This window comes from Thrips palmi, unplaced genomic scaffold (genome assembly GCF_012932325.1).
Source record: "Thrips palmi isolate BJ-2018 unplaced genomic scaffold, TpBJ-2018v1 HiC_scaffold_2, whole genome shotgun sequence".
Classification (NCBI taxonomy): domain Eukaryota; kingdom Metazoa; phylum Arthropoda; class Insecta; order Thysanoptera; family Thripidae; genus Thrips; species Thrips palmi.
In genome coordinates, this window is record NW_023144629.1 from 6,231,611 (window position 1) to 6,255,302 (window position 23,692).

Consider the following 23,692-nt stretch of genomic DNA (forward strand, 5'->3'; position numbering starts at 1 on the left):
ACCCCTATGTTGTAGGACGTTGCCAACTACCCACGATGAACTACTGGCGTACTTCTCCAAAACCGTCTCTACTGTGTGCTAGGAATGGCTACTGAGTCGTAAATCATTCTAGAAACAAGTTAGTCAGTCTATTTCTGAAGTAGTTATCGAGCCTCGAGCTCTCGCACTTAACAATGAGTAAAATACTTTTTGAAATCCGTTTGGCTGGCAGTCCGACTGGCGCGAAGAAATCATTTGTCTTTTCTAATTTAATGTTGTTGCTTTTTGCCGGCCAGATTTTACCATTCTCAATGAGTATTCAACTCTTTTTCTACTGAAAACTGTCTTTATTTTTTGTAATTTTGTTGTAGGATAACCGTAAGTATCACCAAAGGTGTTCGTAATGTGTATTGGACCGCGAAGCATGTAAAGCCTTAGCACTGTGGCTTCATAACCTACAAATAGTTTCTTTTTAATGTCTTTGTTGACAACTTTTTGGCATGTCACATGTTATTCTTTGCTTAATCCCTACTAGTGTTTTAAGTGACATCTCTCAGTTCTACTTAGAACTCGTTTTTTTTTGTTCGTTGTTTGGGCCAAGACCATGATGATGGTTCCATGCTTCACTAGCCCTCATCCTTTCACCACATTGATAGTACAGCGCTTTGTCACAGCCAGTTCTTTATGACAGCTCAGATATTCAGTTGCCTGAAGGATTTATTTGCTTCTAGCCTTTTATTTTGTTTTGTATGTAGCTTTCATTGAGTCACCGCTATTCTTCATTTTCTGTTTCTATTGCCATTTTTTATTGCAGACATTCCCATCATGAGGTGCACAATCCCAGAAATATCATGGCACAACAGAGACCCTGTACTTAGCATAGATATCCAGAAACAACATTCAGATGAACCTTTTTACCGACTAGCAACTGGTGGTACTGATTCCCATGTCCTGGTATGACTGATTGCGATCCTGTCCATTATTATGGCGTTCTTTGGAAGAATTCAGTGGAATCCCTCTGCATTAAAAATAATATTGTTTGTCGTAACAGATCTGGCATATTACTTCGAACGATGAGGGTGTTACCACTGTTGATTTTGCGTCAGACCTAGTAAGACATCAAAAAGCTGTGAATGCTGTTCGGTTCTCTCCATGTGGTACCTTCCTTGCCTCTGGTGATGATGGTAAGCTAAGGCACAAGTCTTACATTAAACACCATCATGCTAGTTTTTACATCCATAATTATAATGTGATTTTTTTTTATTTTTTTTTTAAACAACTTTTTATAGAATCAGCCATTATAATATGGAAGAAGCGTCTGGACTCGGATGCCCCAGAACTTACTGGTCCAGGGGAAACAGAGGTTGTGAACAAGGAATCATGGGTTGTGCTGAAGATTCTTCGTGGACATCTTGAGGATGTCTATGATCTTTGTTGGAGCCCAGACTCCACATCGCTCATCTCAGGATCTGTTGACAACACAGCTATTATTTGGGATGTTCAAAAAGGTAACCATGATTGCACCACCCAAGTTAAAAACTTGAGGCATACAATTTTGTTAATTTCTTCTGACTAACTTTTACTGTATTATTCTCTAGGTTCCAGATCAATTCTCGAAGATCACAAGGGTTTTGTTCAAGGAGTAGCGTGGGACCCAAAGAATGACCTATTGGCCACTCTAAGCAGTGATAGGTAACTATATTACCTCTTTGATTTCATGCTTTTTTATCGTTTCCGTTCTATTTGTAACTTTTGTTTTTATTTCAGAAAAATGAGAGTTTTTCAAACATCCTCAAAGAAGTTATTGGCCAGAGTTGGCAAAGCGCCCTTACCTGTCCCAAAAGATCATGAGTTAAATGGAAAGAAGATAAATTTATTTCATGATGACACCATTCAAACATTTTTCCGGCGTCTGACCTTTTCTCCTGATGGAGAGTTACTGATTGTGCCATCAGGGGTAATTGAACCACAAGAAGCTGGCAAAAAACAAAGTAGTACAACTCTTGTATTTTCCAGAAGACTTTTAAGCAGGTGAAAATTAACAAAAGAAAATTGAGAATTTTTCAAAAGTATCATTTGGTGTATTTTGACCTTTTATTTTCTTATTCCAATTAAAGGCCGGTGTGTTACTTACCCTCTCTGGATCAATATTCAGTTTGTGTGAGATGTTGCCCTGTTTTGTTTGAACTGCGCAACATTGATCCTTCAACTAAGCCAGAATCAATGTTTTTACTACCTTATCGTGTCATATTTGCTGTTGCCACCGCTAGTGCGGTGGTGTTATACGACACACAGCAACCCATGCCTTTTGGGTATGTCTCTAATCTCCACTACACCAGGCTCACTGATCTTTCGTGGTATGTATATCTTTTGCCAGGTGATCTTCTATCCTCTTTGGTATTTTACTTTTTCAAGATGACAATTCCTTAATTTAATTTTGTTACTTACAGGTCACCGAAGGGTGATTTGCTCATGGTGTCTTCAACTGATGGTTATTGCTCCATCATAACATTTTCTCCTGGTGAATTAGGTGTTCCCTATGAGCCCCGAGAAGAGACATCCACACAAACTACACAAACTGCCAATACTAATGCAACTTCCAATACCACTGCAAGTGCCACTCCAAAGGCCACTGTGGCTGCAACTGCCCCGGCAACGGCACCTGTCTCTGAATCAGCTTCTGAGACAGCTATTGAAACAGTTTCTTCCAACAGTATGGAGTGTGAGGATGTCAACGGCTTAATATCAAGACAGTCAGATCTTGTTGCTAGCATAGATTTGACCAAGGATGAAGACGACTTTGAGGGTATTAAGAAGTTGGATGATGACAATTCAAATGATAAGAAGCCTGATGAAGAAAAGGAAATTCCCATTCAAAAGGATTCAAGTGAGTCTGTAACAAAGCAGGAGGAGAAAAGGAATTCATCACCTTCCAAGGAAATCTCCCAAAATGACGAATCTAGAAGTAACCAATGCAGTTCCCCTGATGCAAAATCAGATACAAACCCTGCAAAGAATTGTGGGGGGACACCTTCAGCCAATGCACCTAGAATTGAGGAAGTAATCACACCGGGTAATTCGGGGAAAAAGGCCAGGCGAGTTCAGCTGATAACCCTTTCAAGTCCTAAAAGTAGAAAGAAGTTGCTTTAGGGACATCATCTATTTTTTTTATAAATCATGGTGTTTGGCAATTTATTTTTTCTGCTTGTCTCTTTACCTAGTTCATTCTGATTTGTAACCATTTTTTCTGCCTCCTGTTTTATTTTATTCCTATCTTATTTTATTTTGAGAACCTACATAACTCCCATGTAATGGAGGTGACTAGTAACCTTGGTATATTTTCTATCAATATATTTGTAATTATTATTATTAAATAAGTGGCTTCTTACAGATTTCTTTCTCATAATTTTAATGCTCCTCAGGGATACAATGCTTGTTTATGTGGGTGCCTGTGCATTGATGGGAACAGTTTTTTTTTTTTTTCTTCTTACTTGAGATTGAATTAGCAAAATAATTAGATGTCCATTCTCATTCCTCAAAAGTAAGCAAATGAAATAACAAATCTAATTTGACATATTTCTTTAATTTTGGTCTTCCAGTTACAGAATATACACATTGCAAAGCAATATATGGGCTCTACCATTATATAGTACAGTATACAACAACAAAAGTGAAGACAATGCTTGTGTGGTTAAGTATGGAATCCCAAATTTGCGCGTGCAATGTAGAAGCAAACTGTACATTCTTGACTCAAGGAATTAATATCCCACTGAACATCCTTCTATCTGGATGAAAATGCTAGATGAAGTAAAAGGTGCTGAAGACACGAGTTGTGATGAAGAGGTCTCTCCGAGGGCATTATTAGGAGGTTCCAGCAGCTTCAGGGTTTCACTTCGTAGTGTCGTCCGTCGAGGATGTCTTCCGTCTCTTCATTTCCTTGTTGGTCTTGTTGCTTGGTCCCTTTGGCCGCGTGGGTCGCTCCGTCTCTCTCGCACTCACGGGGCGTCCCATTGTGGTGCGAGAGAGACGGCGACGAAACGTCGTCCGGTGCGCCGAGCGCGCCTCGGCGGCCTCGGCCTCAGCGAGCCGACGCCAGCAAGGCCAGCAGCCCCATGCACAGCGCGAGCGCGGACCGCGTCGGGGAGTGCGTCAAGGGACCCGCCGGCCCGGAGTTGCAGCCGTCCGCGTCGTCGCAGCTCTGGACACATCCTCGTATGTACCTGCGGACCAAAGACCGAGGGCCGAGGACCAATCAAAACGCGCAGCGCGCAGCCATGGCGTAGCGCAGCGCGGCCCGGCCAAGTCAAACAGTCAAACGGGGCGCGCGGCGCAAAGCACGCAAAGCCAAACAAAGCCCGGGGGAGGGGAAGTTGGATGGCCTTTTCCGCTCCGTTTATTTCGAGAAAAGAGGACAACCCCAACAAAAAATAAAACATCGAAACATAGAGGTGGCCAAATGACGCACGGTAAATTCAAATGAAAAGAGGGGTGTGTGTGTATATGTATATATAGTATTTATATATATACGGTCCGCAAAGTTGCGCCCCGCGTGGTTTCTGTAGGAACTATTCCATTCCCCCGGGCGCTGCTGCGCTGCACTAGCTATTAGCCATCCTAGAAATGGCAGCACCGCTTCGGCGGCTGAATCGGATGAATCAGGGATGAGACGCCGGCCGGCGGGTTCCGCGGCGGCGAGCGGCAAGCCCAGTGGCCCAGCAGACTGATTCCGAGAGTCGTTTCCGTCGCTCTGTCTCTCTCGCACCTACAGGGGATGCTCTATATGAGTGCGCGAGAGACAGAGCGACGGAAGCGACTCCCGGAATCAGTCTATGCAGTGGCCCAGAAGACGAGGCAGGCACACCGGCAGACCAGGCGAGCCAGGTGCGCGTTAATGACTCATTTTAATTGCCAGGGCTCTCGGGTCGCAGCAGCCTGGCTGGCTGGCTGCCTGGCTGCCTGCAGGGCGCAGGGTAGGGTTACAAGGCGGGCCTGGAGGCCGGCTCGCGGGAAACGCGACCCCCTCGCCCATCACTCGGCTGGCTTCCGGGGCCGGGCGGCCTACAGTGGACTGTCTGTCTCTCTCGCACCTATAGGGGACGCCCCGTGCGCGCGAGAGAGAGACAGAGCGACGGAAACGACTCTCGGCATCGGTGCGCAGGGCGTGCCGGAACGCCATTCGCAGATCAGATCGCCCTGGCAGCACTTGCAGCGCCACCGTAAACCTGGCGGCGCTTGCAGTGCACTGTGCAGCGTGCAGTGCAGTGGCAATGCAGTGCCGCAGTGTGGCGCACTGACGCGCCTCGTCAACCTCCACACGCCCAGCCCATCCCCTGCATGCACATCCCCAACACGCTCACCCACTTCACTGTTAAAAATTTAAAAAATCGCGGAAATTCAATGTGTTTATTTTCATTGAGTTTCCGGCAAGCAGATACAGTTGTATGTAGTGCTCCAAATTTAAGAGTGGGTCGGCTTACCGGTTCTCGAAGTAGAAGCTGCCGCAGTGCGACATGCGGATGATCTCGGTGTCCGTGGTGAGCGTGCCGCTGTCCAGCGCGCACGCGCGGATCGTGATGCTCTCGTCCGTGTCGGCTGGGGACAAAAGGTACGTCGCTCTGTCTCTCTCGCACGCACGCGGCGAACGCGGCGCCGCCACGAGTGCGAGAGAGACGGAGCGACCAGTGGGCCACGCGGTCCCGGGACTCCGGAATCCCGAATCAAATCAGTGCCGTCCGCCGTCGTCCTGGCGACCGTGCCGGCCTGTCTCTCTCGCACCCTTCGAGTGGCCCGGCCGCCAGACAGCGCGACGGCATGCCTGCCATTCGTGAATCCAACAGCGTGGTGGCCTGAGCGCCCGAGCGCGTCGGCTGGGCAGCGCGCCGTGCGCGCGTGCGTCGCGGGCTGGCCCACCCGAAGCTCGACAGGCGCCCGGGCACCAGGCTCTTGACTTGCCAGTCCTTGCAGTAGTCCTTGAAGTCCTCGCAGCAGATTGACTCCGAGAGTCGTTTTCGTCGCTCTGCCTCCCTCGCACTCCCGGGGCGTCCCGTGCAGGTGCGAGAGAGACAGAGCGACGAGGCACTCACTGTATCTGCCGTCCATCTTGATGCAGGCGGTGGCGGGGAAGACGCCGTCGCGGCCCTTGCGGCCCCCCATGCACGGCGACTCGAGCAGCTTCAGGGAGTTGTTGTTGTGGAAGGGGTCCTCGCACGCCGGGTTGTCGCCATTCACCGACACGCACTTGAAGCAGTCGATGGAGGACGTGCCTGCGAATCATTCATGCGTCATACGTTGTGTTTCTCGGCGTGGTTCGTTTGCGTTGGAGGTTAGGTTAGGTAGGGGCTCGGCGCGTGGGGCACTCCAGACCTAGGTAAGGCTGCCACATGGCAGAGAAGTCTCGGCTCGGCTCGGCTCGGCTCGGCTCGGGGACACAAAGGGGAGAGGGTGCGCGCCGGGGACGCAGGGAAGGGCAGGACCCAAGGCGGCTCGGCGGGGCAAGTGTCTGAATACCAGATTGTCGGCCGCCAAATGAGTTTGCATTATGCAGGCCGACCGCCCCGCCCCGCCCCGCCCCGCCCCGCCCCTGTTCGGTAGTGCGGACCCGCCGGTCACCGGAAGTTGATCGACCACCGTCCCGCGACGTCCCGGCCGCGACCCCCTCGGGAGGGAAAGGGGGTAGTTCGGACATCAAGCCGTCTTGCCTCGCGATATGACCGCACTCGGCTGCCCTGCACACTCATTTCGTTTTTCTTCGCTCTGTCTCTGTCACACTCGCGCGGGGGGCTTGCCGTGCGGGTGTGCGAGAGAGACAGGGAACGACTCCCAGTCTGCTGACTGGAAAGACGCCAAGCTGGAGCGCCGGCCATCAGTCACCGCGCGAGGCACACATGTGTCATTGCAGGCACTGCCAGGCAGGCAGACAGACAGTCAGACTGACAGACAGTGGCAAGCACACTGCAGCACAACCTTTCGCTTTTTTTCGGTTTTTGTTTTAGTTATTTTGTCGCGGTCGGTTTCACAGCCTCGCGCATAATGTCAAAGGGGTTTGCTGTCCTTCATCAAGAATAAAAAAAAAAGTCGGAACGGAAAAAGAAAACAGTCCGGGCGGGTCTGCGGATTCATCAAGCGGAAACCGCAACGAGGAGACAAACAAAAAAACAAAAAGAAAAACGAATAGAGATGAGGAGGACGCGACTTTTGGCAGTGCAGCGCGCGTATTCGTACACACGCACCCCTCCGCCCACATAAAGGCCACGGCCTGGCATGGCCACGATGGTGTCGGGCTTTTTAATGAAACACGCTGTCCGCTTTTGTCCCGGGCCCCATCTTGAGAGGCCGGGGGCGGCCGGGGGCGGCCGGGGGCGGGACAGGCGGCCCGGTGAGCCTGCCGAGCCCGCCGAGCCCGCCGAGCCCGCCAGCCGGCCTGGAGACTGATTCCGAGCGGGCGGTCTCTCTCTCTCTCTCTCTCTCTCTCTCTCTCTCTCTCTCTCTCTCTCTCTCTCTCTCTCTCTCTCTCTCTCTCTCTCGCACCCATGGGGCGTCCACTGTGAGTGCGAGAGAGAGAGAGAGAGAGGCCGACGGCGACCCCCCGTGCTCGGAATGAACCTGATGGTGAAGCGCGCGGCGCGCTGCCTGCAGACTGATTCCGAGGGTCGTTTTCGTCGCTCTGTCTCTCTCGCACTCATGGGGCGTCCCGTGTGGGTGCGAGAGAGACAGCGCGAAGGCTTGCTCCCCCTCCCCCTCCCCGGTAGTTTGCTAATTAGAAGCCACGTGCCCGCGCGGCGTGGGAAGTTGGACCGCGAGTATGATTTAGGGACAGCTGCGGGGAGGGACGGCGAAACAAGCAACAAGCCACCCTGCAGACTGATTCCGAGAGTCATCGCTCTGTCTCTCTCGCACCCACACGGGACACCCCATGAGTGCGAGAGAGACAGAGCGACGGCCTGCGCGCAGCGATTAGATTGGAGATTGAAATGAATGGCCGTTTGCCGGGCAAAGCGAAGGTAAACGGCCCGCCGTTTCGGAGTCATCATTCTGGGCGCGATTTTCATTCTTCATTTTTCATTTTTCCCTCCGTCTCGTTTTTCATGGGAGCAAGTTTGCTGACGAGTCGCGGCCGCAACTTTGTTTGAGATTCCTCCGCGGCGCAGCAGGCCGAATCCGGGAGTCGGTTTTCTGTCTCTCTCGCACCCATACAGGGCGCCCCATGAGAGTGACAGAGACAGAGCGACGAAAACGACTCTCAGTCCACTCCACTGCGCGAGAGGGAACAGGAGAACGTCCCGGCGTTTCGGCCGCGGCTGCTGCCTCATTGTCTCATTACCGGCATCACGGTGTCGCTCTGTCTCTCTCGCACTCATGGGGCGTTCCGTAAGGGTGCGAGAGAGACAGAGCGACTCTTGGAATCAGTCTGCTGCTGCCTGCCCGCTGCCCCATCTCCGAAGGCCAGACGTATTCCTTTGAAGGTGTGAGGGTCCGCGGCGCGTAGCGTGGTCCGCGTCGGCGTGGCTTGGCGTGGCCGGGGCCGCGCTGCGCTGCGAAAGCAGCAATAAAAATGAAAAATTCGTCATGTTCGGGGATGGGAGGGCAACACCTCAACAGAGGGGGTGGGGGTGGTCTTCAGTATGCCGGGGAGTCATCTCCATCAGCTCCGCCCCCCCGCCCCCCCCCCCTCCCGCCGCGCTGCTCGGTCGGTCGTATTGCTCCTCCCCTCCCCGCCTCCGCATTTCGGTTCGGTTCGAACGCGCCACGAGTGGGACACTGTTCTGTTTCGCCCAAGTTGCCATCGCGCGGTCAGGGAATCACACGTCCCACTGAGCACGCCGTTCCACTTGTCAGAGAGAGAGAGAGAGAGGTGGGCGTTGGGTGGGTGTTGGGGGCTGCACTCGGTGCGTGGGCGTGCGCGTTCGTTGGCGTGTAGCATCCCCGCTTCCTCCGCATGTGACGCACATGTGAAGAGAACAGTTTGCTCGCGGCTGCGAGGGTCTTTAGCGGTTTGTCGCTACCTTCAACACCCCTCTGGCCCTCTCCACCCGACGCCACTTCCCCTCCGCCCCCTCCGGGGCCCTTTGGCGCTTTTGCTTCCAGCGCTACACGGCGAGGCGGGGGGAGGGAGAGGCGGATGTAGAGTGCAGCAGTCGGAGGGGGGGGGGCAAATTGCTACTGTCACAACGAACAATGCACGCGACGGCTCGACGGCCGGGCTGAGCAGGCAGAGCACAGGGCTGCCTCTGGCCTCTCCACTTCACGAAGTGCACGCGCCTAAGCGTTCGCCTCCGGACGACGGGGAGCTAGCTAGGTGCCGGAAGGGTGCTGGGGGCTCTCTTTTAGGGTTGCCCTCATAGGGTTGCCCCTATAGGGTTGCCCACCACGGCAGACGCGTTCCCTTCCTGTTTGACCCCCCACCGGCCCAAAACTGACCAAAACTATCCGACTAATCTGCCGATAGTTCGGCCCCCATCACGGCGCTTTCTACCGACTTGACGGCGGGATAACCGATATAACGTTGAATCCCCCCCCCCTCTGGGTGGACCTGAAATAAGGGGGAGAGAGGTGGGAAAGGGAAACCTTCGTCACCTCACCGTCCATTTTTAACGCGTCGATCCAGGCACTCTAAGAGGCGATGAAAGGTGAAGGGAGAGGGGGGGGGGTTTCCACGGCTTGACGGTAGTTGACGAACGGCCCCGCAGACGAGAGAAAAGTTTGGCCGCCTGAAATTTTAACGCGCTGTACCGCTAGTTGTTCCCCGCGGTGCGCCGAGCCGAGCCGAGGGCAAAGTGCGAGGCGCGGGGGCCGCTGAGCACGGAGCAATTAAAGTGAACCGATTGACAAAGTTTGGAGGGGAGTTGCATGCCAAAGTGCAGGCCGACGAGCGCTCCGCCGCGACGCCGAGCGAAACTGCACCGGCCGGGCGGGATTATGGGAGTGATCCCGGGTGTTCATTTCGAACGTTCAAAACTCAAAATGTTAGCTTTGTTCAGCAAATTTTTTTTAAAGAATTAAGCTATCAATTTTTGGGAACAGTTAGATACAATAGCACTATGCGCCTGGACGAAAACGAAAACGCGAAAACGAAAACGCGAAAACGAAAACGTGAAAACGAAAACGAGCGCATGAATGAATGTAATGAATGCACTAATGAAGGCGGGAATGGAGGCCTCGGCCGTTTCCTGAAAAAAAAATCGTCATTATTTTTGCGCGGCGTGCCCAGACACGGAGGCTCCACATCCCCCCTCTCTCTCACTCCCTCGTGCCTCGCCGGCCTCGCCAATTCGTCGCGTCGGACGGGGTTTGACAGGGACAGGGGCCCGGCTGGTCCTGCCGGGGCTTTTAGCGCCACACTTAAAATTTCGGATGGTATTATTTGTTTATCCACAGGGGTCCCGAGCACGAGGGGGAGACCCCGCCTTTTTTTGCGCTGCCGTACAGTGTTATCAGTGTGCTTTCGCCGCTTTTGCCCGCCGCGGAGCTCGCGATCCCGAAAAGAAACCAAAACGCTCGCGAATAGCGCAGCCCTTATCAAAATGCACCAAATTTAGCGACAAGTCCCTCCGGCCGAAAAGAAAAAGTTGTTTGGTTTGCCGTTCATGACGATTTGATGTGCGGGGAGAAACACACACCATTAAAAATAGACGGGCACGCTTGTGCGGCTTTTGCGGCTTTTGCGTGCGTCGTTTGCTTACCCATGGAGAAGAGGAAAAGCTGCCCCAGCACGCCGGCCACCACGACGGACCACGGCAGGGTCCACGGCGACAACCCCATCGCACGCGCACCTGGGGACACACACAGACACATGTAGCGAAAACGCGTTCCGGGCGGACATTAGCACCGCCATCACCGTCGTCTGCCCCTTCCCTTTTACTACCAATATCTTCGCGTAAGTACGTATCGTCTTGCAGCAGTCGTTCTGCTTCAAACCCTTCCCCCCTCCCTCTTCCGGTTAATTTTTTAAGCGGGCTGGGACGGGACGTCGCGGAAGTTCCTTTCCTTGCGCCAACGCACGCAGTGTGTGTGTGTGTGTGGATGTCTATGTATAAGTGCGCTCACCGGGGGAGGGGGAGGGGGGGGGGAGTGTGCGTCCGCGCCCTGCTCACCCGCCAGTGTGTTGCGCGCGCGTGCGTGTGTGTGAGTGCAGAGATGTCGCGTGGGTTGCCTACCTGCTGCCCCCTCCCCCTCCCTTCGAAACGCATGCTGTTGCGTCGTAAAGCGTGGCCGTGCCGGGGCTGGTGCTCTGGGGACACCGATAGGACGGAACGCGAGGTCGCTCCCGGTTTCCTTGCTGCCTGCCAGCTCGGCCGGCGCGGCCGCCAAAAAGTGCCGGCGTAAAAATTCAATGCCTCCGCGGTTTGGAGCGAGCACACCAGCAGACTGCATCTTTGAAATTGAATGACGCCATTTCAGCGGTTCTCAACCTTTCTCGGCTCGCGACCCCAAATTTGAAGCCAAAAATTTCCGCGACCCCCAGGAAAAATTTCACGACCCCACGGGACCCCTCCTTTAACATGCCACGGCGTCTGATCCGAGGCGGGCATTTTGCTCCCTCAACGGGCAACTGGTCTTTGGACCTTCCTTTAGCATGCCTTTGTTACGGAGTGCAATTATCAGTCTTAGTTTGGGAGCAGTATTGTCTCAAAGTTGGCCGAAACGCTCAGAAATGTCTATGAAAAATCGTGTTTTGGGATGATTTTAAGCAGCCACAGCGTCTGATCCGAGGCGGGCATTTTGCTCCCTCAACGGGCAGTTGGTCTTTGGACCTTCCTTTAGCATGCCTCTGTTACGGAGTGCGATTATCAGTCTTAGTTTGGGAGCAGTATTGTCTCAAAGTTGGCCGAAACGGTCAGCAGTGTCTTTGAAAAATCGTGTTTTGGGCCGATTTTAAGCAGCCACTGCGTCTGATCCGAGGCGGGCATTTTGCTCCCTCAACGGGCAGTTGGTCTTTGGACCTTCCTTTAGCATGCCTTTGTTACGGAGTGCAATTATCAGTCTTAGTTTGAGAGCAGTATTGTCTCTAAGTTGGCCGAAACGCTCAGAAATGTCTATGAAAAATCGTGTTTTGGGCCGATTTTAAGCAGCCACTGCGTCTGATCCGAGGCGGGCAATTTGCTCCCTCAACGGGCAATTGGTCTTTGGACCTTCCTTTAGCATGCCTTTGTTACGGAGTGCGATTATCAGTCTTAGTTTGGGAGCAGTATTGTCTCAAAGTTGACCAAAATAGTCACAACGATTTTTCAAAGACACTTGCGACCGTTTTGATCGACTTTGAGACAATACTGCTCCCAAACTAAGACTGACAATCGCACTCCGTAACAAAGGCATGCTAAAGGAAGGTCCAAAGACCAATTGCCCGTTGAGGGAGCAAAATGCCCGCCTCGGATCAGACGCAGTGGCTGCTTAAAATCGGCCCAAAACACGATTTTTCATAGACATTTCTGAGCGTTTCGGCCAACTTTGAGACAATACTGCTCCCAAACTAAGACTGATAATTGCACTCCGTAACAAAGGCATGCTAAAGGAAGGTCCAAAGACCGATTTCCCGTTGAGGGAGCAAAATGCCCGCCTCGGATCAGACGCAGTGGCTGCTTAAAATCGGCCCAAAACACGATTTTTCATAGACATTTCTGAGCGTTTCGGCCAACTTTGAGACAATACTGCTCCCAAACTAAGACTGATAATTGCACTCCGTAACAAAGGCATGCTAAAGGAAGGTCCAAAGACCGATTGCCCGTTGAGGGAGCAAAATGCCCGCCTCGGATCAGACGCAGTGGCTGCTTAAAATCGGCCTAAAACACGACCCCAGCATCGCCGCGACCCCTTAAAAAAATTTCGCGACCCCGCTTGGGGTCGCGATCCTAAGGTTGAGAACCACTGCGCCATTTTCAAGCTTTCTGCTGCCTCTGACTCGGCCCCTTGGGAAACTAACCTACTCTAGTGTGTCAGCTTTCTAGTGTAGCCTTGCGTGGCCTTCTGTAGTAGTGGCTCGTAGTTGCTATGGCGCTGCTTCCGAACGCCTTCCTCATTGGCTTGCGGGCCCAGCAGACGATTCCGAGAGTCCCTGTCTCTCTCGCACTCACCGGGCGTCCCGTGTGGGTGCGAGAGAGACAGGGCGACGAAAACGACTCTCGGAATCAGCCTCGCTGGGCCCGACCAATGGCGCCGGGTCCCTCTCCAGGCGAGCGCTAAAAATAATTCAATACGCAGAGAGCGAGCCGAGCCTCTCGCAGGGGGCTGCCTTCTGCCGCCTTCTGCCTGCGGGGCGAGAAGAACACCGTTGCTCCCTTTGCCGCTCCGCTGCCAGGGTGGGAGCGCTCTCTCTCTCTCTCTCTCTCTCTCTCTCTCTCTCTCTCTCTCTCTCTCTCTCTCTCTCTCTCTCTCTCTCTCTCTCTCTCTCTCTCTCGGGAGGAAAGTAGTGTAGCGGTAGGCATCAGAAGAAGACGCCAGGTAGAGGCGGCCGTGCAGCGCGGAATCGAGTTTCGCGCCCGGAAAGTTTCTTGTGTTCCAGGTTGTGTTGCTGTTGTTGGCTTTGGTTCATGTTGTTGTTGTTGCTGCTGCTGCCGCGGCGGACGGCCCCAGTGTGTCAGTCAGCAGAGTCCGACGCGCCAGAATCTCTCGTCCACCACTTTTACGCTCTTATCGTTTGAACTTCTTTTTGAAAAATCTTTTTTTCGGCAAGGTCCTCTAGACGTCGCACCGAGGTAGCTAATGACTACGGCAGCACCCCGGTAGGCACCAGGAGGGGGGGAGGGGGTGTCCGGTAAGGGGGACAAATCAATTAACCGCGTAATCAGTGTCGCCCATCCGAGTGGAAGTAACCAAGTCTGCCGAGAGACAAATTGAAATTTGGGCGCGCGGCCAGCGGTACAAGGAGGGGGGAGGGGGGATGATGCCGAGGCTGAAGCCAAGGCTGGTGAAACAAAGGCATCAAAAATCGTGCCTTTACAGTGTGTTAAAGATCTACCGCCCACTGCGTGAATTGGTAAAGGCCTCCTAGGCAAAATTTTGATGCTCTTTAAGAGGCATTTACCTTTTTACCCCCTTGAAGAGCGTAAAAAGACTGTTGTGCCCTAACGGGCGTAGATTTTACGCCTTTGTTTTACCAGGCTGAAGCTAGGCTGGAGCAGACTGAAGGGCGTGGCGCCAGTCCACTGCTGCAACGGACCGACTCAGGGCTGATTGACTGCCTGCTTATCCTTTGCGAACGAACGGCTAACGACTCCGTTGCTGGACGGACACTGTCGCTCTGAAAAGAAGGTCTGCGTGTGTGACGACTACACTGTGAGGAGCAGGATCAACAGGTTATCTGCGCAACGTAGGCGTATAGTGCCTCCCCCACCACATACACGCAATTTCCCTCTCTCTCTCTCTCTCTCTCTCTCTCTCTCTCTCTCTCTCTCTCTCTCTCTCTCTCTCTCTCTCTCTCTCTCTCTCTCTCTCTCTCTCTCTCTCTGTTAACGTGCGGGGCGTTTCACTCAAGACGTGTTGCCGTTGCCTTTCGTCGCCTCCGAGACAAACCAGCCCGGCCTGTGTTCCCGCCGTGAGACAGGCCAACCCGCAACACTGCGGCGGGCGGCTAGAGTGCACAGTGGGCCAGAAGACCGGTGGAGTGGAGGCGGCCAAAATTCTAGACGCGTTTCGAGTTTGTTGAGCAAGCACAGAGCACCTTTCGGGCTTTCTAGGGTCGAGAATAAATCCTGTTGCTCCCTTTCAATACCGTCCACAACGGACTGTTGGCTCCGCCGTTTGCTTAGACACTAGCAAAACTAGTGGCGTTGTGTGAACAGCTTAACCGCCTGACGTTATCATGATGCGACTATCGGGGGATTGTTGCGTCGGGAGATATGAAGTGCCTTCTTTCCGCATCGCCACTCACTAACCCTCGGCTCTCCTACCACCACCCTTTCCTCTGATACGCGTACCTCTCACCACCACCACACCCTTCACCAGCGCTGCCACCACCACCACTACCTCCGCCACTGCCGCACTGGTCGCTTGTCACGCAAAGTAGTCCAAACCCCGCTCCGCGGTCGTGGTGTAAGGCGTGGCGTGGCGGGGCGTGGCGGGGCGTGGCGTGGCGGGGCGGGGCGGGGCGGGGTGGGGCGGGTTGGGGCGGTCCGCTCGGCGTATCACGCAAGTATATCGACCTCCGGGTCGAAAGGCAGGGAGTAAAAGCCAGGTGGCGGCAAGCCTAGGCCAAGCCTAGGCCATGCCTAGGCCGGCCCGACCGGCGCGGCGAGGGCTGTGCGCACAGTGTGCGGGCTGGGCTGCAAGTCCCAACCCAGACCCGCTCTTCTGGCCCACTGTGGAGGGGTGCTCCAGCTTCGGCTGCCGCTTCGGCTCCAGCCTCAATATCCTCATTACATCCGGCCCGTCTGTTTGAAGGCTGTGCCCGGCGCTGCCCGGCGCTGCCACAAAGTGGGCCAGCCGACTTCAACTCGCGGCCGAATTAAAAAGTTTCCTCCCGTTTCCGGCTTCCGGCCATCCTTCCGGATAGCCGTGCCTGCGCGCGTCGCGGCGTCGCGGCGAGGGGGCGTCTTGTCGGCCAGCCTGGCCGTCCCACAGTGGGCCGGAAGACCGGTGGAGGCGGCCAAGGCTCGAGACGCGTTTTGAGCTCCAGAGTCGCCGAACAGGACTGGAACCGGACGTGTGACCCCACCAATGGATTGCTCGTTCGGCGAGCCTCGGCAGAGAGGACTTCACCCAGGGCCCCAAGCCCCCCCCCCCCCCCCCCCCCCCCCCCGAGCCTGCCACGCACCTGCACTGGTTGTTAGGTTAAGTTAGGGTAGTTTTTCGAGTTATCTCTCCCGATCGCGCACAAAGCTTGCCGTTCACTTGCCGATGATAAACGGGGGAAAGGGATTGAGTGCCTCGCTGGGTTCGCGCTGGCTTCATCTGTGCGAACGAAATCCCTCCGTAACGACTCCCATTTTGAGCCTGTTACGGACTCATTCCGACCGACTGGGAGCACTATGGCTATTCGCTGCTCATACCGCGCAGTGCCGCGCAGTGCCGAGAGAGAGAGAGACGAAGCCTCCAGCCTCGCATTGCGTGCCAATGCGGCAGTTTCGCTGAGACTCGCGCTTCGGCAAGGCACGCCCCATAGCAAAGAGAAAATGGGCGTCAAAAATCTTTCGCAACCGCCTAAAAAGAACAACAACAAAAACGCATTAGCCGAAAACTTTCGCCGATTACTCAAGACCGTAAATCCGGAGTGAAGCATCGCACTTCAGGGAAACAAAATACGTGGAAACGCCGCAACAAAAATTCGGAAACGCACACAAGAAACTTTGCGAACGGGAGTGTGTAGACCAAACTTAAACCTGCTCCCCTACACCTTGGCCGCAGGCGCGGCCCCGCCCCGCCGCGCCCCGCCACGGCATCTGTCTTCATTCCGCCGCTCCGTCACAACACTGCCGAGTCTACCCGCCGCGCCTGTGGACTGATTCCGACCAGAAGTGTTCCCTTCGTCGCTCTGCCTCTCTCGCACCCCACTGGGACGCACCGTGAGTGGGAGAGAGACAGAGCGACAGGCTCCGCTTCCCCTCGACATCGGCTCGGCCCGTTGCCGTTCGGGCCGTGCGCCTCGCTGCTCCAGTGGCTTCATTCACGGCCGTGCTTTACGGTAAAGACACCGAGTCGCCTCCCTGTCGCGCTCGCGGGGCGCTGGGCCTTCCGTAGGGGTGCCACGAAACGACTCTTCGACGCCGCTCGGCTCGCCGCTCGGCTCGCCGCTCGGCCCGGCAGGTTGCCTGACAGCACCGCGCCTCTCTCGTTCTGCCGGGGCCACCCCACTGATCCACCCGCTGGCGCTGTCGTCTGATTCCCAGAGTCGTTTCCGTCGCTCTGTCGTTCTCTCTCGCACGCTCGCGGGACGCCCCGTGAGTGCGGGAGAGACGGAAACGACTCTCAGTGTGCTGGGCGGAGGACGGGCTCGACGTGTGGAAGCGCGACCTTCTGCCTTTCGCCTTTTGTTGGGCCGGTCCATGTAACGCGCTTCCAGTGCCGTGCCTCCCGAGTGCGCCTTTCTGCCAGACTCTGTCAGACCCTCCGTCAATCTTTCCACCCTGTCTGTCTGCCTGTCTGTCTGTCTGTCTGTCCGTCCGTCAGTCCTTCTGCATCCGTCAGTCTTCCATCCGTCCGTTCCGTGCCTGAAGGCCCCGAAGGCCCCGAAGGCCCTGAAGGGTGCAGCGCGGTGCCGGGGGCGGCAGCTGCTTAGGCAACCCCTCCGCACGGCACCCTGCCTACCTGTCGGCTTGCCAACTTCCCCGTCACCCTGTCGGGCGGTAGTGTCTCATTTACACGGCCCGTGACTCTCACGCCTCCCGGAGTGCGCACACTCCACCGGCACGGCGCGGCGCGGCGCGGGCTTGCATCCCATCATTAGTGCCCCCGGGAGATCCCTGGCTGAGGGGGTCGGAAAGGGGGGGGGGGGAGGACGTCGGTGTAGTTTGTTTGGCAGGTCTGTTGACTCGCGATTTCGTTGGTTTACATCTTTCTTTCTGTCTTCCTCGCCTCTTCCCCTGTGCCGATGCAGCGGCACGGCGGCCGATGGCACGAGGAAGCAAAGCCTTTGGTTAGGGGCCCGTCCTCCTCCGAGTGGGGTCGGGATGAGAGGGCTGCGGAGGAAACAAACATTCCCGAAACGACGATGAAACGAAACTAAAATCCGAGGGGGAAATCACTCTTAAAAACTGTGACCCGACTACTCCCTATTACGTTCTATTACGCTATTACAGAAGGCTTATTACGCTCAAAAATATCCAGATTTAGGCTAAAAGCGGACCCTAAATAGGGGAAATTTTAAGAAATTTGGCTATTACGCTATTACTATTACGCGTAATACTAGGAATCGGTGACCCGACTATTACGCGAGTGATTTCCCCCTCGCTAAAATCGCTAAAAACTGGCCGGAGCCGAAATTGGCACGCCACTGAAAGTAACGAAACAAGACGGGCAAAACACGTAAAGTGTCCTGATGCTGAGCGACATTTTGCTTGTATTCCCCTCGGGGGGGTCTCTGCTCCCAAGGACGGACGCGACAGACCCCCGCTGCGAAATGGATTCCAGGACGATCCCTCGTAAAACCGCGCCTATTCATTTGAACAGCGGTCCCGCTGTGTCGCCGAGGCGCGCCGAAGCAACCCAAATCGCTGGGCCGTCCCTTTGAAACAACTAGGGCGCCCCCAGCGGACTGATCCCCCCCCCCCTCACCGCACTCATGGGACAGACGAACCCCTTTGAAAAGCGAAGGTTTGCCGGCCGGCCGGCCGAGGGCCGCGTCGCGACCGCGTCCATCCGAGGACCTCCCTGCCTGCAGTCGCTGTCTCTCTCGCACTCGTGGGGAGGGGGGGGGGGCAAAGCGCAAATAGCGCGGGGCTATAACGACTTCGGCCAGCCTCAGTTTTGCAGTGGCGTGCCCGGCGTGCCCCCACGCTGACACAAATTCATGCGAAAAGTTCGTGTGCACGAAAAACTGTGATGCGTCTCGTACAAAATTGTGCATCACATTCAGTGTGCAGTTGTGCAACAAAGACAGCTGGGAGCCCAGCACCTCCTTTTCCTTTTCTGGACGAGAGTGTCCTTCTCATTCTCGCTCGTGTTTTCCTTTCCCGCCCCTCGCCATCGTCCTGCCGCCTTCCCTGTGCAGCCACTCTGGTAATGAGCACCGCTATGCTGCCCCGATTCGCCCCCCCCCCTCCCCCTCCCCCTCTGCACTCACACGAAGCCCTCCGCTGCACTGGTCCACTCCACAAGTTCGGCACATTTCCAGCGCGTTTCCCGCCGCGCTTTATGCATCACGAAATGGCAATGGCCGACGGGTCGAATCCGACGGGCACTTCAAGTGCAGCCGGCAGTCATCAGCGCGAGCGCCATTTACCACCGGCCAATTATTTTAAAAAAAATGATAAAGCGATATAAAAGACAAACAAAAAAAAAGTGGATTCCATACCTCTCAGGCCTATACAGAGCGCCGGGAGGGTAGGCAGCCCCGGATGCAAACGTGTTCGACGGAGAGAGAGAGAGAGGGAGAGAGAGAGCGTGTCTTTCGTCGTGTTACATACAGTGTGTTCGCATCATCATACGTCACGTGGAACTGGAGCCGCGATCCATTAGCTCCACCGCGACGCGCGCCCAGCCGCCTCAGCTCTGCGTCCGCTCTGTCTCTCTCGCACGCATGCACGCATTCGATACTTTTAATCGAACCACCACGACGGAGTTTATATTTTACCGCGAGTCTGGGCCTTTCCGCTCTAGGACCGGTGGGTGATGTTTCTCGCCCACCGAGCCCGCAGCCGCAGCCCGCACGTTTGCACTGCAGCGAATTAAGCTGTCGTCGGCAGGCCGGGGGCAGGTCGTGCCGCACCAAGATTGGTTGGCCACCCTAAAATAGCATTTTCGGCAGCGATTTTTCTCCTCTTTTGAGAGGACGTTTGCGAGATGTGTCCTTCTGGTGAAGTGCGAGTCCCCCTGCCCGCCGCGGTGTCCTCCCAGCAGACCGATTCCGAACAACAGAGCCGCTCTGTCTCTCTCGCACGCGCTCGCTCGCCAGCGGGAGAGTTTGAGTGTGTGGAGAGTGGCGGGGCGACGCGACCCGGCCCAATCACCGGGGGTGTACACTGTACACCGAGGCCGCCGCTTCGCTGCCGCTGTCTCTCCCTTCCTTCCTCGTTTGTCGGATTGTCGGTCGCCGAGTCCCGCCTTTTTTTTTTTTTGCGGTTGTCGTCTTTTCTTCACGGCGGCGCGCCCTTCGCGCCTTTTCACCCCGGCTGACCGGAAATTGGGGAGGGGGGGGAGTCAGTGCAAAGTCCGCACTGCGCCTTTGTGGCCACGACGCGCCCACCTTTATTGTTGGAAATTGGCGAAATGGGCGGCACGGCCACGACAAAAGGGCTGCAGACTCAATCCGAGAGTCCACTTCGTCGCTCTGTCTCTCTCGCACTCATGGAGCGACCCGCATAGGTGCGAGAGAGACAGAGCGACGAAGTCGACTCGCGGCGCTCCTACACGAATATGCCGTGCCGGATCTTCGCCGGCCGGCCAGTCGGAGACACACCGGTGGCGGGCCGCGGCCGCACCGACCCGCTGTGGTTAGAAAGACATGGCTGTCTGTCTCTTTCGCACTCAAGGAACGTAGCTTGGAGGTGCGGGGCAGAAAGAACCACTAATTCGTGGTTGCGAGCAGAGACTGCAGGTTCGGCCGTAGTTTGGCCGCTGTACAACGTAACCCGCACCACCTTGCGTGTTAAAGACAACGTCGACCCTCATCGCTGAGCCGGACGCACCACACAGGTGGAAACTCGGCCGTGTCCGAGCACTCGATTCGTATCCGTCCGGGGATCGACCGCGTATCGACGACCTGCCGCGGTGCGTTGCAGTGTGCCAGAGTGGCGGCGTGGCGGCGCTCACCTGTGAGGGTGGCCTGGCCGGCCTGCGCGCCTCGGAGACCGTCGGCTTGTTCAACTCATCGGCGACCGCCAGTGCCGAGCGCGGCGCGGCCTTCGCCGGGCCGGCACTGCATGACGTGCTGGCGGTGCTGGCGCATTCACCCTCCTGGGGCAGGCGGCAGGGGTGGGGGTGACGTCGGCGACGACGCCTGCACTGGGGTCGCTACAGTGGAGGAGCACGACGAGCACGCGAGCCGAGCTGCGCCCCGCGGCCGAGCCGAGTCAAGCCGAGCCGAGCCGAGCCGTCGACGTGGTCCCGTCAAGCACGTGCGCTGCACTGCTTGCTTACTCAACCTGCTCCTGCCTCGCCTCGCCGGCCTCGCCACCGGCGGCGTGGCGCGCCAAGCGCCGAGCGTGGGGGTGGAGGGGGTGGTCGCGGCGCCGCAGCCCTGCCTTGCCCTGCCTTGCCTTGGTCACCGCGCGATGGCCCGATGGCCGAGGCAGCCAAAGGCAGGCCGGAGGGCGGCCGCCGCACAGTGGGCCAGAAGACCGGTGGAGGCGGCCAAAACTCTAGACGCGTTTTGAGCTCCAGAGTCGCTAAATGGGACTCGAACCGAGCGTGTGACCCCACCAATGGATTGCTCTCTCGCATTCATGGGGCGTCCCGTACAGGTGCGAGAGAAACACAGCGACGAAAACGACTCTCGGAATCAGTCTGCAGAACCACAGAGCCTGAGCCCCACAGCCCCGCATGGGGCATGGATGGATGGAACGGCCCATCACGATCGCCCAATCCGCATATGGCTCGGGCCGTGAAGAGAAGCCGGGCTGGCGAGCTGCTGGCGAGGCGAGGGCCCCACTGGGGCGGGGCGGTTCGCGGCGGGGTGGTTTGGGGCGGGGCGGGGCGGGGCGGGGCGGGGCGGGGCGGGGCGGGGCGGGGCGGGGCGGGGCAGCCGTGTGCGAGTCAACAACACACCAGGAAGGGAGGCAGCCAGCCAGTCAGACCCGACAGGCGGGCATTCATTCAATCATGTTTTCCATCTTCATACACCTTCAGTCCTTCTCCTACACGGCCAGAAATCTCTGCGGGGAGGCCACTGGCCTGGCGGTCGCAACGCACTCTCGGACCAGCGTATCAACTTTTCTTTTCGTGTTTGTTCGGGGGCTTATTCAACTCGGGGGTTCCCGGCGTCGGTGTGTTTTGCATTTTCTTTATTTCGTGAACTCTGTTCAGTAATGGGCACTGGGCAAGAGGTACAACTTCATGAGTTCGTGAGGCCATATGGAAGAATGACATGTTTCGCTGCCATTTCTTGCTCACTTTTTGCCGTGATGTAAAACATAGATACGGTGAGCCATCAACGGCCACGACGGTCCTGGGTCCTGCAGCAGGCTGGTCGGCCCTGACTCCGCACAGTGCCCTCTCACGCCCCGCGAGTGCGTGGGAGGCAGGGCCAGGCAGGGCGGCGTCCCAGTGACCAACTGGTATCGGGGGGCAGTCCGACGTCCGCCTGGGAACTCCGCGATCCGCTGCTCGTCGGCTGGGCCTGCCACGGGCCACCAGCGGACTCATTCCGAGAGTCGTTTTCGTCGCTCTGTCTCTCTCGCACTCACGCGGCGTCCCGTAAGGGTTAGTCAGAGCGACGAGCACGACTCTTGGAGTCAGCCCCCGGCGACCCTGGAGCAGAACCTGACGTTGAAGCCGCCGCGCAGGCGCGACATGACCACCATGGTCATGCGGTCCGTGAGGCCCTGCAGGTCCTCGATGCCGTCGTCCACGGGCTGCACCGACAAGGCCCTGAGCACGCTGGCGAGGAGGACGGTCATGATCTGCATGGCGTACGCGCCGCCGATGCAGTTCCTGCCGCCCGCGCTGAAGGGTATGTACGCGTGCGGGTGCCGGTCCCTGGAGTTCTCCGGCAGGAAGCGGTCCGGGTCGAAGCGGTCGGGCTCCGGCCAGTGCTTGGCGTCCCGGTGGATGCCCAGGATGTTGATGCCGATGACCGTGTTGGCGGGGATCTGGTAGCCCCACAACTCCGTCTGGTGGTAGCACTGTCGCCCGATCATGAGCGCGGGCGGGAACATCCGCATCACCTCCTTGATGAAGCGCACCAGGTAGTGGAGCCTGCACAGAGGAGGCGGCGCAAGGCGCCGCGAAACTGAGTGGAGTCCAAGCCACACAACGAAATCCACCGAACGAGCAAATTCTCCTCGAAAATTTCCTTATATTGCGTACGTTGCGTACTCACTTGGTGATGTCGTCGAGGCCGACGTCCCTGTCCGAGTCCCCGAACACCTCGTCGAGCTCGGCGTGGACGCGGCGCTGCTCGTCCGGCAGCAGGGACAGCACCTTCACGGCCCAGCTGAGCGCGGACGCCGTCGTCTCGACCGCGGCGAAGAAGAACGTCTTCACCTCGTCCTGGATCACCTGCTCCGACGGGGTGTCCTCGTGCTCCTCCAGCATGATGTCCATGAGCGTCTTGCGCGCCGTGTCGGCCGTGGCGGCCGTCGAGGCCTTGGCGTCGCGCAGCGCCTGCCGCTTGCGGTCCATGAAGCGCTTCGTGAAGGCGTCGAAGTTGACCTTGGCCCTGAGCAGACTGCGCCCGTCCGCCGTCAGCAAGAACGTCCAGTCCAACCAGAGCAGCGGCCGGAACGCGCGCTTCATGATGCTGTCGAACCACTGGTCGATGAAGTCCGTGGCGGTCTTCACCTCCTCCTCGCGGTCCCAGGCGTCGCCCAGCGCCGTGGTGATGAAGGCCCTCGACATGGTCCGCATGAACATGGCCCGCGCCTCCACGACCTCGCCGACGGGCACCGTGCTCAGGAAGTGTCTCGCCACGGCGTTGAAGTCCCCGATGAAGCTGTCCAGCACCTTCTTCTTGAAGCCCGGCACCAGCCACGTCCGGTGCTGCTTCCACTCGGCGCCGCCCAGCTGCACCAGGCCCTGCTTGGCCACCACGTGCATCAGGTTGTAGCCGAAGACGGCCTTGTCGACGAGGTCCTTGCGCCGCACCACCTCGCTCATGTACGTCGCGTCGCTCACCACGATGAACGTCTTGCCCAGGCAGAAGAAGCGGCTCAGGGGCCGGCCGTCGATCATCTCCAGGATCTTGGGCAGCAGCATGTCGATGTCGACGCCGATGAAGTCCCAGGCGTGCCCGATGACGGGCATCCCCGGCGTCACCGGGATGGTGGAGCCGCCCCTGGAGTCCCTCATGGAGTCCCTCACGGCGCGCAGGACCAGGGCGACGATGCAGGCCGCCAGCGCCGCCAGCAGCACCGCGGTCGCGGCCTCCATCACGGCCATGGCCGAAATGGACCGCCGCGCGGCGAGCAAC

The 23,692-nt window shown here is 56.6% G+C and overlaps 3 protein-coding genes across 5 annotated transcripts; 1 reads left to right on the top strand and 2 right to left on the bottom strand.

Moving 5' to 3' along the window:
* Positions 1 to 3: 3 nt before the first annotated feature.
* LOC117647769 (chromatin assembly factor 1 subunit B) lies at positions 4 to 3,371 on the top strand. Of its 3 annotated transcripts, none has more exons than XM_034389675.1 (8): positions 4 to 118; positions 794 to 933; positions 1,031 to 1,163; positions 1,269 to 1,487; positions 1,578 to 1,671; positions 1,747 to 2,010; positions 2,097 to 2,336; positions 2,430 to 3,371. In XM_034389675.1, the coding sequence occupies exons 2-8, from the start codon at positions 805 to 807 to the stop codon at positions 3,127 to 3,129; spliced, it is 1,779 nt and encodes a 592-aa protein (XP_034245566.1). In that variant the 5' UTR covers positions 4 to 118; positions 794 to 804; the 3' UTR covers positions 3,130 to 3,371. The 3 variants fall into 3 exon arrangements, with proteins under 3 accessions (XP_034245566.1, XP_034245563.1, XP_034245564.1); XM_034389672.1 differs by lacking the exon at positions 4 to 118 and adding an exon at positions 201 to 357; XM_034389673.1 differs by lacking the exon at positions 4 to 118 and adding an exon at positions 439 to 726.
* A 172-nt stretch (positions 3,372 to 3,543) lies between these two features.
* On the bottom strand, positions 3,544 to 14,942 carry LOC117647771. The gene is made up of 5 exons (XM_034389677.1): positions 14,889 to 14,942; positions 10,659 to 10,748; positions 6,063 to 6,242; positions 5,457 to 5,571; positions 3,544 to 4,199 (listed from the first exon to the last, which is right to left on the bottom strand). The coding sequence occupies exons 2-5, from the start codon at positions 10,735 to 10,737 to the stop codon at positions 4,058 to 4,060; spliced, it is 516 nt and encodes a 171-aa protein (XP_034245568.1). The 5' UTR covers positions 10,738 to 10,748; positions 14,889 to 14,942; the 3' UTR covers positions 3,544 to 4,057.
* A 7,074-nt stretch (positions 14,943 to 22,016) lies between these two features.
* Positions 22,017 to 23,661, bottom strand: LOC117647438 (probable cytochrome P450 4ac1). Its single transcript, XM_034389180.1, has 3 exons — positions 22,870 to 23,661; positions 22,604 to 22,806; positions 22,017 to 22,479 (listed from the first exon to the last, which is right to left on the bottom strand). The coding sequence occupies exons 1-3, from the start codon at positions 23,659 to 23,661 to the stop codon at positions 22,017 to 22,019; spliced, it is 1,458 nt and encodes a 485-aa protein (XP_034245071.1).
* Between the last annotated feature and the right edge of the window lie 31 nt (positions 23,662 to 23,692).